The sequence below is a fragment of the Chaetura pelagica genome, unplaced genomic scaffold (assembly GCF_000747805.2).
Source record: "Chaetura pelagica isolate M959 unplaced genomic scaffold, ChaPel_1.0 scaffold360, whole genome shotgun sequence".
Classification (NCBI taxonomy): domain Eukaryota; kingdom Metazoa; phylum Chordata; class Aves; order Apodiformes; family Apodidae; genus Chaetura; species Chaetura pelagica.
Window position 1 is genome coordinate 3,221,049 of NW_009951950.1, and position 12,862 is coordinate 3,233,910.

At 42.0% G+C, this 12,862-nt stretch overlaps 1 protein-coding gene across 1 annotated transcript in view; it reads right to left on the minus strand.

Moving 5' to 3' along the window:
* The window catches only part of UBASH3A (ubiquitin associated and SH3 domain containing A), a 19,584-nt gene extending 7,124 nt beyond the window's left edge, over positions 1 to 12,460 (minus strand). The window contains exons 1-7 of the mRNA XM_009998241.1: positions 12,348 to 12,460; positions 8,549 to 8,602; positions 7,250 to 7,436; positions 4,817 to 5,015; positions 3,966 to 4,135; positions 2,912 to 3,120; positions 1,955 to 2,081 (exon numbers count right to left, since the gene is read on the minus strand). Coding sequence (XP_009996543.1) covers positions 1,955 to 2,081; positions 2,912 to 3,120; positions 3,966 to 4,135; positions 4,817 to 5,015; positions 7,250 to 7,436; positions 8,549 to 8,602; positions 12,348 to 12,460 — 1,059 coding nt within the window. The remainder of the gene's footprint in view (positions 1 to 1,954; positions 2,082 to 2,911; positions 3,121 to 3,965; positions 4,136 to 4,816; positions 5,016 to 7,249; positions 7,437 to 8,548; positions 8,603 to 12,347) is intronic.
* Positions 12,461 to 12,862: the final 402 nt, after the last annotated feature.

Consider the following 12,862-nt stretch of genomic DNA (forward strand, 5'->3'; position numbering starts at 1 on the left):
GTGGCACTCGGAGACAGCTGAGTAAAAAGAGGCTTTCATTACCATATGATATAAACTTGAATGAAAAATCTGGATTCCTGGATGCTGCCTGATGGAGGAAGGAACAGAGGACCAGTCCTGGAAGGTTTATAACAAGAACAGAAGGGTAGAAGATGCCTATCTTTAGGACAACAGTAAGATGGACTGGCTCTCCACTGAAGGCAAATGAAAGAGATCATTGACCTTTATGTGCTACAGATTAGGTTTTAACTCTGTGATTGGACTAGTGAAAGGTAGTGCTGATCACAGAACGTTTGATTCGAGTGTGGGAAGGAATTATCATTTTGATATATATATTATAGGCCAGTAGAAACAGAAGAGGCAAACTTGTTAAGATTTAAGTCATAATGCCTTTTCTACACCAGAACTAACATCAAGCTCATCCTTCTTTTCTTAATGAAAACACTGCTTTTACATTTTTCATAACTGTGCGGCCAAATCAGCAGTGAACCCAGATCTCCTCTGAGGCCACTTTTTGTGCTCAGAAGGCGTGAAATTACAGTAGTTTGGGTTAGCATAAAATACAGAAGAAAAGATAAGGTGGAACCAGTCAAAGGCTTTTAAACTTTTTCAGCAGTAACCCATCACAGTGTTACTGCTGCAGCACTGTGGTTAGTGATGTGTACCTTCAGCAGCAGAGAGGGGAGTTCTTAAGAAGAGCTATGAAATTTATATTCCTGTATTCATCTAAACACTATTGCATTTCTGCCATGAAACACGAATCAATCACCACAAGATCAGAGTTTGAAACTGGCATTTTGTGATCTTGCTCTTCAGCTTCAGAGGAAACCAAAGGCCTGGGAAACTCCTAGTCTGGAGATCTGCACATTTGTAAAACGTTTTTCAGGCCATGTGGTGGCTCTGCTGCAGATCTGAGCTAGATAAGAGACGCTAAGTGCAGTCAAGAGCTGGTGGAAGGGTATGTGACTACTGCAGAAGTTTCTGTCTTACAGTCATGCAGACAGGGTCCTGAGAGGCCCCAGGATGGAAGTTCCCTCAAAGTACCCTCAGGTTGCTCTGATGTTAACACAATGAACCTGGGGTTATCACCCAGCATGGTGAGAAGAGAGGCCACGGGGCTGGCAAGTCCAAAGGGGTTTCTGCAGCATATCAGTGATTGAAAGGACCATCTTGGCATCCCTGATAGGCAGAGCCTATAAGGCAGCAGAGGTGAAACTATGCTGTAGATATAAATGGAGAGTCCTTTTTTCTTTTGCTCTTCATACCAGAAGACCAGAAGAAAATCTGGGAAAAAAATACGTTGATTTTGAAACTGGGACAAAAATATAATCACATCAGTGCTGCTAAACTTTTCAGGTAGCTGTTCTCTTGCTGCAGTTCTATGCAATTATTTGCATTAATTATTTACCTAAAAATATAAAAGAAGATGAAACATTTCAATGTGCTAAGATCCGGGACCACGTAAACCACCAAGGCAACATCTACAGAATCTGCACATAAAAGTGACAACGAAAAATCAGCCTAATTCTACTCTAGTTTCTCTGCTATGAACCCATATGAAAGTCAGGGGAAGTTGTGCCTGTGTCTCACTTGTCAGACTTGCTGCTGTACTTTTGCACAGCTTGCCTAGTAAGGCTGTGCACAGAGAAACCTCGACAGGGAGCTCATATGTTGTGCTATTATGACAGGAATGAAAAGAATTTCATGAAAGAAAGTAAGAGTAATATATACATCATGTATGTTACAAAATATCATGAGATACTATACCATACAGTATAAGCACATGAGCATGTGTATATGTGTGTGTGTGTGTGTGTATATATGTGCATTACAACATAACGTCAAAATGTGAGGGAGAAAAAGGAACATGCTAGTAAATTTACTGAATGCATTTAATTAATACTATATCTCACAAGCACATGGTAAAGATAAGAAAAGTAAAAAAAATTATTACCTGAAGAGAAAATACTTTAGTTACACTCCTGGACATACTAGGATTATGGATTTCTCTGTGCAGCTTTACATTAGGTTCATTTTCAGTTTGGGTGAAGAATCTTGAAGCTGTTGCAAAAACATATTCCCTGTAGAAAAAAAAAAAAAGAAGTAGCACACATACACACAAACCTATGAGTGCACACAAATAGAGGGGCTTTCTAAGTCATTATTTTGTCTACGGAGACATGTAAGGATTTATATTCCATTCAGTATTTTTTTGCACCCTCATGCAATCCAATTCATCACTTTATTATTGATTTAGCATCTGCCCAGGAAAAATGAAGCTAAAATAATATGAACTGATGGCATATATTGGGTGTAACCCTGCTGAAGTGTGATCTTCAAACAGGATATACAACCTGGTTGCCTGCTCTTTGTCTCTGAGGACTCAGTAAGAAGTGCACTTATCCCTCCCTGCTTAGAAAAATCAGCTCTAATCTGTAAGTAGCATCAACCACACTGTCAGCTGCAGAGCAAAGTGCAGGAAGCCAGACAGATGCCCACTGATACAGGGTAAATCAACAAGATGAGGGTGGCAGGCTCAAGGTGGTGGACTAACCTTTGCATGGTTTGATTTCAAGCGAACTTTGCAAGGTCTTGAAATGAGAAAAAAGAAGCAAACGATCCAGGCTGAAGGTTCATCTACCAGGCAGAACATGGTCTTTTAAAATTAATTAGGATGTTCGGGTTGTTCAGGAGCAAACAGAGGTCATCCCTTGAGCAGCTGAACTAATGAACTCTGGGTGTCTGTGGGTGTGTATCCTGTCTTTTCTCCCAGAAGTCTCAGCATCCCACCCAGACCCCCAGCACCCCTCTCTCCTCCACAAATGCTGTCTCCACCTCCTGCCTCCACTGCTCCCCAGCAGGGAAAGTGGCTGACATAAAGCAACACCCGTGACACGAAAGCCCGACGTACCTGTGCTTAACCCACGTGTCTGACTCGTTGGCCCTCTCAGTGTAGTTTTCAGGAAGAAAACCCCTGCAGCCGGTCCGATGCGAGGTCCCAATCACCCACCCTTCGCTCACGTCAGACTGCTGCGTTGGGTCAACGTAGATGAGGTCCCCGGCGTTGATCATGAGTTCATCGATGTTCTGGGGCTTGTACTGGAAGAGGGCCCGCAGGGTCTGGGGGGAGCACACAGCAGGGTCAGGCTGCTGACCAGACCCCACTGCTGCACATCCCGCAGCAGCTCAGGGAATACTTCTTTGATTCCACCACACGCAGCGATCAGTACTGTTTACCACTCTACATCATGCCTTTTCATGGCACCTCAGCAGAGAAAAGGGAAGATGCTACTGCATTTGCAATTTGTGTAAATACAGGCACCTGCTTTTAATAAAAATACTCTTTTTCTCCCTATAACTAGTACAGACTCATTTACAAGCAAACATAGCAAAAGCATTACCAGCTATTTTTTGTGATTACCCACAGCTCTCCTGAGTGTGACCAAAATGAGACTTGTGACAAAGTGAAGTACTGATCTGAATAAAAAAATCATTCCATATTTTAAATTTAATCATTCCATAATTTAAATTTGGAAATGAGAACTGGGAAAATGTTTTCTGGTTTTAACTAAAGAGTCAGTGAGAATCATCAGTGAGAACTGTGTCCTGCTCACTGGTACTTAAGCTGTGCAGTTTTCATCATAGCTAGAACAATCAAGAAAATTAATTTTGCCAAATTGAATTTTACTGCTGATCTGACGAATGTTAGAAAATATTCAAAGATCATAATTTCCTGTCTCTTTAATTTATATCATGGTAAGATTAGGGTTTTTCCTGCTGAAGATGTATTCTACTGATTCATGAGTACAGTTATTTAACCTGAAGAGGTGCTTGAAACTACCATCCTTTTTTTGAAACACTGTCCTGTGCATGCACAGATTTTCTTCAAGAAAAAAAACAAACCCGAGATGATTGTAGCAAAAAGTCTGATCATAGGCTCAGGAAATTAAATCTGATGACAATACCTGGTAATGCACAAAACGCATGTCCCGTGAGTAGAGAGCAGCAACCCACTGGCAGGTCTCCCCTGGGTTAATGCATTTGGCCAATTGTTCCAAAGTCTTCTGATGGTGAGGATAAAACTTGTGAGCCAAGGTAAGGTGGAACTGCTTTAGGCAAGGCTTCACATGGCAATCTAGGAATAAAACAGTCATGTCACAACAGAAAAGTGAAGGTCTTTCAAAGCTCTTCTTGGTTTATCCTATATGCTTTGCCTGATGCAGGAAATACCATAGTAATTATTAGTAGAGTAGATCATAGTTTTGCTGAATAATGGTTTTGGAGAACATAATGGGTTTAATCATGCCAAAATAATTCACAAATCTGGACTGGATTTGCTTCCTGGCTTCAGTTGGGGGAAAGAAACTAAGAGGACTTGAATTCCTCTCCCAGTCTGAGATGTATTAACTCGTTTCTCCAAGACATGGCTGTGCTGGGGCTGTGTCCCTGTTTAACTCGTGTGTCACTGGAGAAGGGATTGGGACCTATTTCTCAGAGATGCAGTCAGGCCACCAGGATGGGCCATAGCACCCTGGGAATGGAGGTCTGGGAATAGGAAGTATAACCCTCCACATCTCAGCTATCCTGATCAATGGCCTATCAAGTCATACAGGCAACCATTTCAGCTTCTAGACAAAAGCACTGTGCCTGCAAAATCTAAAACGTGGTCCCCTAGACACATTGTTTTAAATCTGTAGAGAGAAAGGGTGCGTGCTGGCAGTAAAACATCAGCTAAACTCCCCCAGAGATGTTTTCAGTACCATGCCCAAGCATTTGTGCTACAACCCACCCATTTTCCCTCCGACGTTAGTCTTACCTGCCAGGGCCGAAGCCTCTGATGAGAATGCCACAGCAAACTCTTTGAGGATATTTGCATGGCTGTCAGCAATGAAGAAGCCAAGGTAGCTGGTGGATGCATGTAGTGATAGGGAAATGGATGATGGAAAGCACGGTGAAAAGCTGTCACCGACTCGCTTTAAGGCGTCGTACAATAATTCCACTTTCTGGTCTTCACACTGAAAGAAAACAGAGGAGGAACAGGCTTTACCCACCAGCTCAACAGCCACTATCACAGCCTGTGTTATACAGCAGCACCAGAAAACAATGTGGAGAAAGACAACATAATTAGAAACTTGCCTGAAATTCCTGGTATTAAAATCAGTAATATTGGGCAGTTTGTTTAGCACAGATGAAGCCTGTTATCAGGAGGTGTATCTAGCCTGGGTAGGAAAGAGGCAAAAGACTGTACCATCTGACAGATGTGCCATAACCTGTCTGAAATGAGGCATGGATCATTATTTCCCATTTTAATTCTAAGTAAGAATTTGTGTTATTGTTATCCTACAGTCTTCTGCTGAAATCGCTCCTGCTAAAACTTCCAAATATCAGATACTGACCAACATACCTAGCGAAGTTCATAAGGCACCTCCATCATTATTATCCTTCATGCTCTAATCACAGCAAATTAAAAGACTGTACAGAGCTGTAGTGCCACAAAAAAAGGGACAAGCAACTTAAGAAGAGAAGAGACAAAGTTGGAATTTATGCTGTCCAGCCAAAGACAGGTACATCAATGATGCTCCATTTCTGTGCTTCTTTGCTCTCCTCTGCAGAGCTATTTGCTCCATTTAGCCTTCACTCTGGGTGAAGCTATTGAAAGGGAAGACCAGAAGAGAAGGGAAAAGCAGAAGAGAAGAAAAGAGCTCCTCCTGTTAACACCATCTTTCAGCTTTGAGCATTTCTCAGGCCACAGGGAGGAGAGTTGCACCAAGGGGGCACTGGGAAGACTGGGCTGTGGGGGCACAGGGAGAGATGGAGGCCCCGCACCAGGGTATGTGCCATGCAGCAGGCTCCTCTGTGGTCAACAAGTCTGGGAGCTGCAAAAGATGTTGGGGAGTCAGAAAATGGGGGAGAGCTGGGTTGGGAGAAGGAGGAGGAAAGCAGGTCGGTGAGTCTCCCTTTCTGCCCATGAGGTGCCCAGGTCAGTTCATGCTGACAGCCAAGGAGCAGAGAGCAACACTGGCTGTTGCATTTGTCCCTAGAAATATGCTACCTGAAACAGGGCTGAGATGTGCAAGGCGAGGGTTGCAATTCAGCTATCTCTTCTGCCTTTCAAAAGCGCAGTATTCATTATTAATTAATGATTTTTGTTCTTTGTAATTGAGATTAATGACCACAGGTACCATTCAATATTTTGCAAAAAACCACTTCTATTCTCACTGTCTATACGTAGGCATGCTTTAGTGTAAAAGTATGATTAACAGAATGTTTCAGTGCACTTCAGCTGCAGCTGATGTTCATGTGCTGTGCCATCAACATGCGAAAATGAAATTCCAGGTGGCTACAGAGTTTTTCCAGACTAGTGACTCTTTTCTGGCCTTTGCTGATGCTGGCACATTCACCTATGCAGGAGAAGCAGCTCTCCTAGGAAGTTCATTAGAGGGTTACTGAGCATTCAGAAGGCTGCCTAGGGGGAGAGTAGCATCTGTAGGGCCAGAAAACAGCCCACCAGGAGTCCAGCTCAAGAATCCATCTTCCATGTGAAATTATTGACAAAGTGACTCAGTTGCACTGTCAGACTCCAGTCTGTCTCCCCTTGCTCCTTCCATCCGTGTGTGTTCTGCTTCTGTCTTTTCAAAACTTCCAAGCTTCAACAGAAAAGGTAAAAACTGGGCCACACCACCTTAGCAATGACCTTCTGGTTGAGGCTCTCTGGGGAAGGCAGGGGGTTTCCCTGAGATTCCCATAGGTATAATACCAAAGTTTTCTGCATCCTATGATAACTCTATCACCACTGCACATCTGGCTAAAGGCAGCTGCTGCTGCCCTGGCCAGGAAGGTTTAACACCTTATATGGATGCAGCCATGGGCTTGGTCTCTGAAGCCTGCTGATAGCTGTGTGTGGGGAGCAGTGCTTCCTGCTGGCAGATCCATGTGTAGCCTGGACTGTGTACAGTTGCCCTAGCTGGATACTGGGCAAGTGTCACTCAGCTACACCAAACCATCCCACTGGCCCCAGCATCCAATTTTTAGGTATGCTGAGGCCTGAGGTGGGTACCTAAAGCAGGTGGTGGGAAGAAAATCCACAATGCCTACGCAGGTGTCGAGCACTCAGATATGAAACTAGCATGTCTGGACCTGATTCATGTCAGTTTGATTGCCAAGGAGAACTTCTGGTGTAAAACAATGGCAAGTGGCCCAATTTTACCAGTAGCTGATATTTGACCCTTGCACATCTTTTGTGCCTTACCGTGAAGAAGTCACAGAGAGTGATGTGAGGAAAAATCTCATGGGCTCTGTTTTTCCCACACTGGCGCTTGCTCTCCTTCCAAAACTCTTGCAGGTGGTTATACAAGTGGCCGGTGGGACACAAGTAAAGTGCATATTCCTGAGGGATGGGGTCATCCAAAGAGGGATCATTGCAGTGGGAGTGCAACCTGGAGTCAAGAGCGTATCGTGGAGGAAATAGAAGGTTGTTATGCTCTTACAAATGAAAACCTAAGATAAAAGCTCTTTACAAATTTTATCCTGAAAGTATTAACAGAGAATGGTGGGGTTATATTCTTGCTTTTTGTATGTGTTTACTGTGTGCCTTCACTTCTTTCAATGCTTGAAAAACAAAGATGAGAAAAAGAATTTTTAAGAGTTTTTTGAGTTATTTTCCCATGTTTCTCAGGACTGGAAATAGAGGACTGGCAAAGGAAAAGAAGCAGTGGGTAGAAAATTCTGAAGAATGACAAAATGAAAACTAACTGAAGATTTAAAAAAAACCACTCAAAAATAGCTAGCCTTTCTATTCAGCCCTAATAAAAGCAAACAAGACAAATCAGAAAATGCACAAGGAAAGATGAGAAACTTGTAGTCCAAGTGATGATATCCTTCGCCTTATTTTTCACATGCTGTTTGGTTTCACAGCTGTCAGATTGGGAGTGACTGATAGAAAGTATGGTAACATCCCTGACAAAAAAATGTTTGGGAAGAATACACCATTCTCAAATGTATCCTCCGGCTTTTCACCAACACCCCCCCCAAAAAAAACCAACCAACCAACCAAAAAAACCCTAAAAAATGACAAAAAACTCCACAACAAAATCCAGATTAAAGTATTCATTTGAAGGTGGATTAAAGCAAAAAAAGTCGATTGTCAGCATATGAATTACATATGAATACTCTGTGAGAGTCCTGGTACAGAGGAAAAAATTTTGTAGGGATCAAGAATAACAAGTGATTTTGTCTCCAGTGTTGCCTCCCTCTGAGCATCAGCCTTTCAGCTTATTTTGTGATGAGCCCTTCTCAAGGGAAGAAGACAGACTATTTTCCTTCAGGCATTGCCATGGAATCTCACATTGTTACTGCAGGCGTTTAGAACTGCAGCCATGGGTACACACATTTTCCTTGTTTGTTTTCTCCTTTCTTTTGGGACGGATTTATTTTTTTTTTTAACATTTACCTAAGCTAACTTCAACTGCAGTGACAGGATCGGCACATGAACGAGGATTTTTAGCCAGGTTTAATGTGAAAGCACTCCTTAGAAAGTATAGGTACTTACCATTTTGCAGCATCTTCTATTGTCTTTTGTCCAGTAGCAGCCAAGGCTTTTTGCCTAGAAAAAAAGCCAAAATGGATTCATCAAAATACCAAAAAGAAAACTGCTAGAAATACAGAATAGACACGCTGTGGTCACCAAGTCTATTTTCCAACACAGGTAGGACTGTTAACAATTAGGTTATTCCTGGCAAATATTGACATTCTTGAAGCTCTCCAGATAGTTTTTTCCACTGCAATTTTTTAATTCTTTGAAGATTAGTAACCTGTCCTCCCCAAAAGATGTCCTCTTTTGTGTTCTGGAGGTGTTACCCTATCAGCTCTAGTGACTATATGGATTTTCTTAGGATTGGGTAAACCACCTGTCCAAGCATTGTAAGAGCAGGTTTTGTTTTGTTCATAGAATAATGTTCTGATTCAAGATGCCAGACCTAAGTCTATGCATACAAATGAAGCAGAACTTAATTATATTGGGGCATGAAAATCTGGATTGAGGATCTTCCATAGGTCAGCAGAGAGACACATGTGAACCACCAGTTCAGTCAAAGATGAAGGAGACTATTTCACATTTCTCTCTGTTAATGCAACTTTTACTCTCTGCAATCAGATTTAAGTCATATTTCCTTTTCTCACCACAGCTTTCAAAATTCCAATTATGTGCTTCACATTAGCAAGTATTTATAACTAAATAATAGGCGATGAAGGATTCCCCAGTGTTTAAGTAGCAATTGCACTCATTAACCCTATTTCCAGCCCTGTAACCGACCCACAAACTTCACAGAACAGACATGAAGAGAAAGTAGATATAATGGTCATGGAGGAAAACCTGCTAAATTACTTGTCATCTGCTCATCTTTTTTGTTCTTTTTTTGAGGCCATCCTTTCTGGCCACTGGATCCTGAGGGCATTGATTCATTTAGTCTCCTCACATTTTTATCCTCTATCCCTCCCTGTGACACCTGAGCACACACCAGCGGTGCAATGACTGCATGAAGCAGCAGGACTCAGATTACTCCTTGCTGCTTCCTCCTAGGTTTATGTCTTCTCTCTTGTTCTAAAACTATATTTTGGCTTGTTAAAAACATTTAAAGCTACTTATGTGTATGAGCAACCATGCCTGGCTTTTTAGTGAGGACTCAACATGGATGAGTGCTAACATGAGCATTTGCACTCAAGCTTTGCTTTCTACCTTTCTTTTCTTCTCCGTAAAGTAAATCAACTACCATGGCTAAACCAATGCAAAGCCATGAGCCAGATTGTCTAAAACTAGCCTGTGTCCTCTGTGACTAAATACTGCACATTTTCCTTCCACACCTCTGCTAGGTCCCCCTTCTCCATCATGTCAAACACAAACAACCAGTGTTTTTGTCATTCTCCCCATGCAGCCCTTCCTGCTGTATCCTGGTGAAATGTCTGTGCCTGTCACTGCTCAGCCAATGATGCAGACATTGTCAACCACTTGTAACACCTCAAAATGGGCATTTTACTGCTTCATGCCAAGCTGTTCCTCTCACTTAGAGAAAAGCTCTGTGCAAACAGCCCTGAAGCCAAATTGAGCTTGCCCTAAGCTTGTCTTTACCATAGGGCCAGCAAAATCATGAACGTAGTAAGTCAAGCAAGACCTGAAGCCATGGACTATCATTTGACTCAGTATTATGTTCTTGCTCCCTTGTGCTTCTCTCTGTGCCTGTTTCCACCTTTCCACCAACATCATATATGTTGGCTGCAGGATGCTTCCCAAGAGGCTTTGTGGTGCTCTTAGCACCAGGAGAGCATTAGGCTGTGACTACACATTCTTTTCTTCCAACAAAAGCAGCAACGATTGAAGGAAAATGTGTAGAATAAATTCTGTATATACTAGTTTTTCTCATATACAGAGTAGGAATAAACCATTGAAAATTTGTATTAAAAATAGTGTCTTGACAGTGAGAATAAACTGGCTCTTCTCTAAAGCAGAAACTGCTGACACAGTTCTGTTCTGTGTAAGCACCAAGGGAGGCCCATTTTGTTGTTCCGATTCTCATCCTGATCCCCACATATTTGTTTTTTGCTCTGGGGAAATGTTGCTGTGAGATGCTGGTTCTCTGTTATGAAAGATTTTGAAATATTTCCACCAGCCTCTTTTTTCTCAGGCCATAACAACTCGAAGAAAACAACTTTTCAGTACTTTCATTTACGGTTCAATCCAGGAACTACAGAGACATCTAAAAGGTTTTCTAAAAATGCAACCAAAATTTTGAAGGCCTTGAAGTCAATAAAATAAAATAATTTTTTTTTTTAAAAAAGTGTTTCTGGGCATTTTGTAATTTTAAGTCAATTTACATAGTACTTCTGCCACTGCTTCTTGATTTTGACCTGGGAAGCACAAAGCCATCTCAGTAACAGCAGAAAGTGTTTTGAAGGGGATGTGAAGAATCATAGAATCATATGGCGTGTGTTGGAAGGGAACCTAAACATCACCAAGTTCCCGTTTCTCACCACCTTCACAGTAAATAATTTCTTTCTAATGTCTAGCCTAAATATATCCTCTTCCAGTTAAAAGCCATTAACTCTTGTTCTGTCACAACATACCCTTGTAACAAGTTCCTCCCCTCCTTTCTTGTAGACCTCCTTCAAGTACTGGAAGGCCACTCTAAGGTTCCCTCAGAGCCTGCTCTTCTCCAGGTTGAACAACCATAGCTCTCTCAGCCTGTCTTCATGGGAGATCTGCTCTTGCCCTGTGGTCATCTTCATGGCTCTCCTTGGGACTCACTTATACAAAAACTTCAAAACACAGCCATTACTTTGAGATGACCTGGCTTGTAGTATTCTTAGAGAAACAATGAACTAGGTTTACAGCTGAACAGTTAAAACTAGGTATAACTGGGAACAAGAGACCCAGAATTTCTTTGTTAGCTGTGCCTATCATGTCTAAAGTCAATCTGCTAAACACTGCTGCTCCCAAAAAAGCAGCACAGCACTTACGAATGGTGCCCATTCAACTTGCTTAATTTTCAGTTAAAGGAAGGAGATATTCCTCTCCTTTCTAAAATATTTTTATGAGGGGTTCTTTGACATTCAAATGAAAAGATTTATTTTTTGAACATTTTTAACTGAAGTGTCCATACTTGCCCTTCAGAAGCTGAAAAATCCTCCCCAAAACTTCCTTGTCCAACCAGAGGAATATTTGGGAGAGAAGTGACCACCACAGTTATTTTCTGTTGAGTTAATCTCTCATCCATTGGGCTTGCCAAGAACAGTTTCTCATCTTTTACTATCATATTTTCCAGGTAGAAAATGCTTTTGGAGCAAGATCCCAGTTGAAGACAGGTATAAAAATTAACAGACTTACGTGGCATCTTGTTAAGGAAAGCTTACTCTTTCAAAACTATTTTCAGTAACAAAATCCAGCAAGAGATCTTTGCCAGGCCTTTGGATAGAAGTTACATCCACACCCAACTCCTTTATAATGGTGATAAACAGAAAAAATTAAAGAGGATATATCCCAAGAACAAAGTATGGACATCAGCTTCTTATTGTGAGGCATCTCAAACTGAAGACTTGGAAGTGCATGTGTCTTCAGGAATACACAGGATTTTTAAAAAACAGATACAGAGCAGGTTGCTTTTGCAATATGGGCAGTACACTCTGCTTTACAAGAAATTCACAGCAAGATGGGTCTGATCCCTGCATAGGGACATCTGGGAAGCAACATGTTCTCTTGATGAATAAAGCAAGCAGCCTGAAGTCAGGATCTCACGAGAAATTCCCCTTGTATCTTAAACACCTCTTACTGTGCATAGGCAGATGAACACATTACTCACGCGATATGAGCTGAGAATCCTTTGTTGAGGAGGGACTCGAGGAGTACAGATGGGCTTTTGCTCCTGTGCTTGTTGGCCACCTTGGCGTACAGCTGTGTCTCAGCCACTGCCATCTCCTCCACTCTTCCCCCGGCCGTGTGCTGAGGCTGACAGAAACTAGGAGGTGGGAGGAGAGTGCGAGGGGGGGAGGCAGGGAGGAAGAAAATGAGAGAGAAAGAGAAAGAGACAGCTAAAATATATAAGAAAAGCAAACCCTCAAACCTCTTGTGATCTTTTCTGACAAAAGCTGACATCCTGTTTTTGTAGTATCGGCACCTCTGAATCTCTGGTTTAGGTTGGCTAAAAAAGCAAAATCTATCTGCAGACTTTTCCCATCTGGCCCAGCCGAACAAGACTAGTAGTCCAAAGGTAAGCACCACAATCAGGGTGGACTTGCTGTAGGATTTGAGATGAGATCCTTTAGCCTATCATTTTAAAATGTCTTCTGAATGCCTAGAAATTCACCTGAGCTGCTA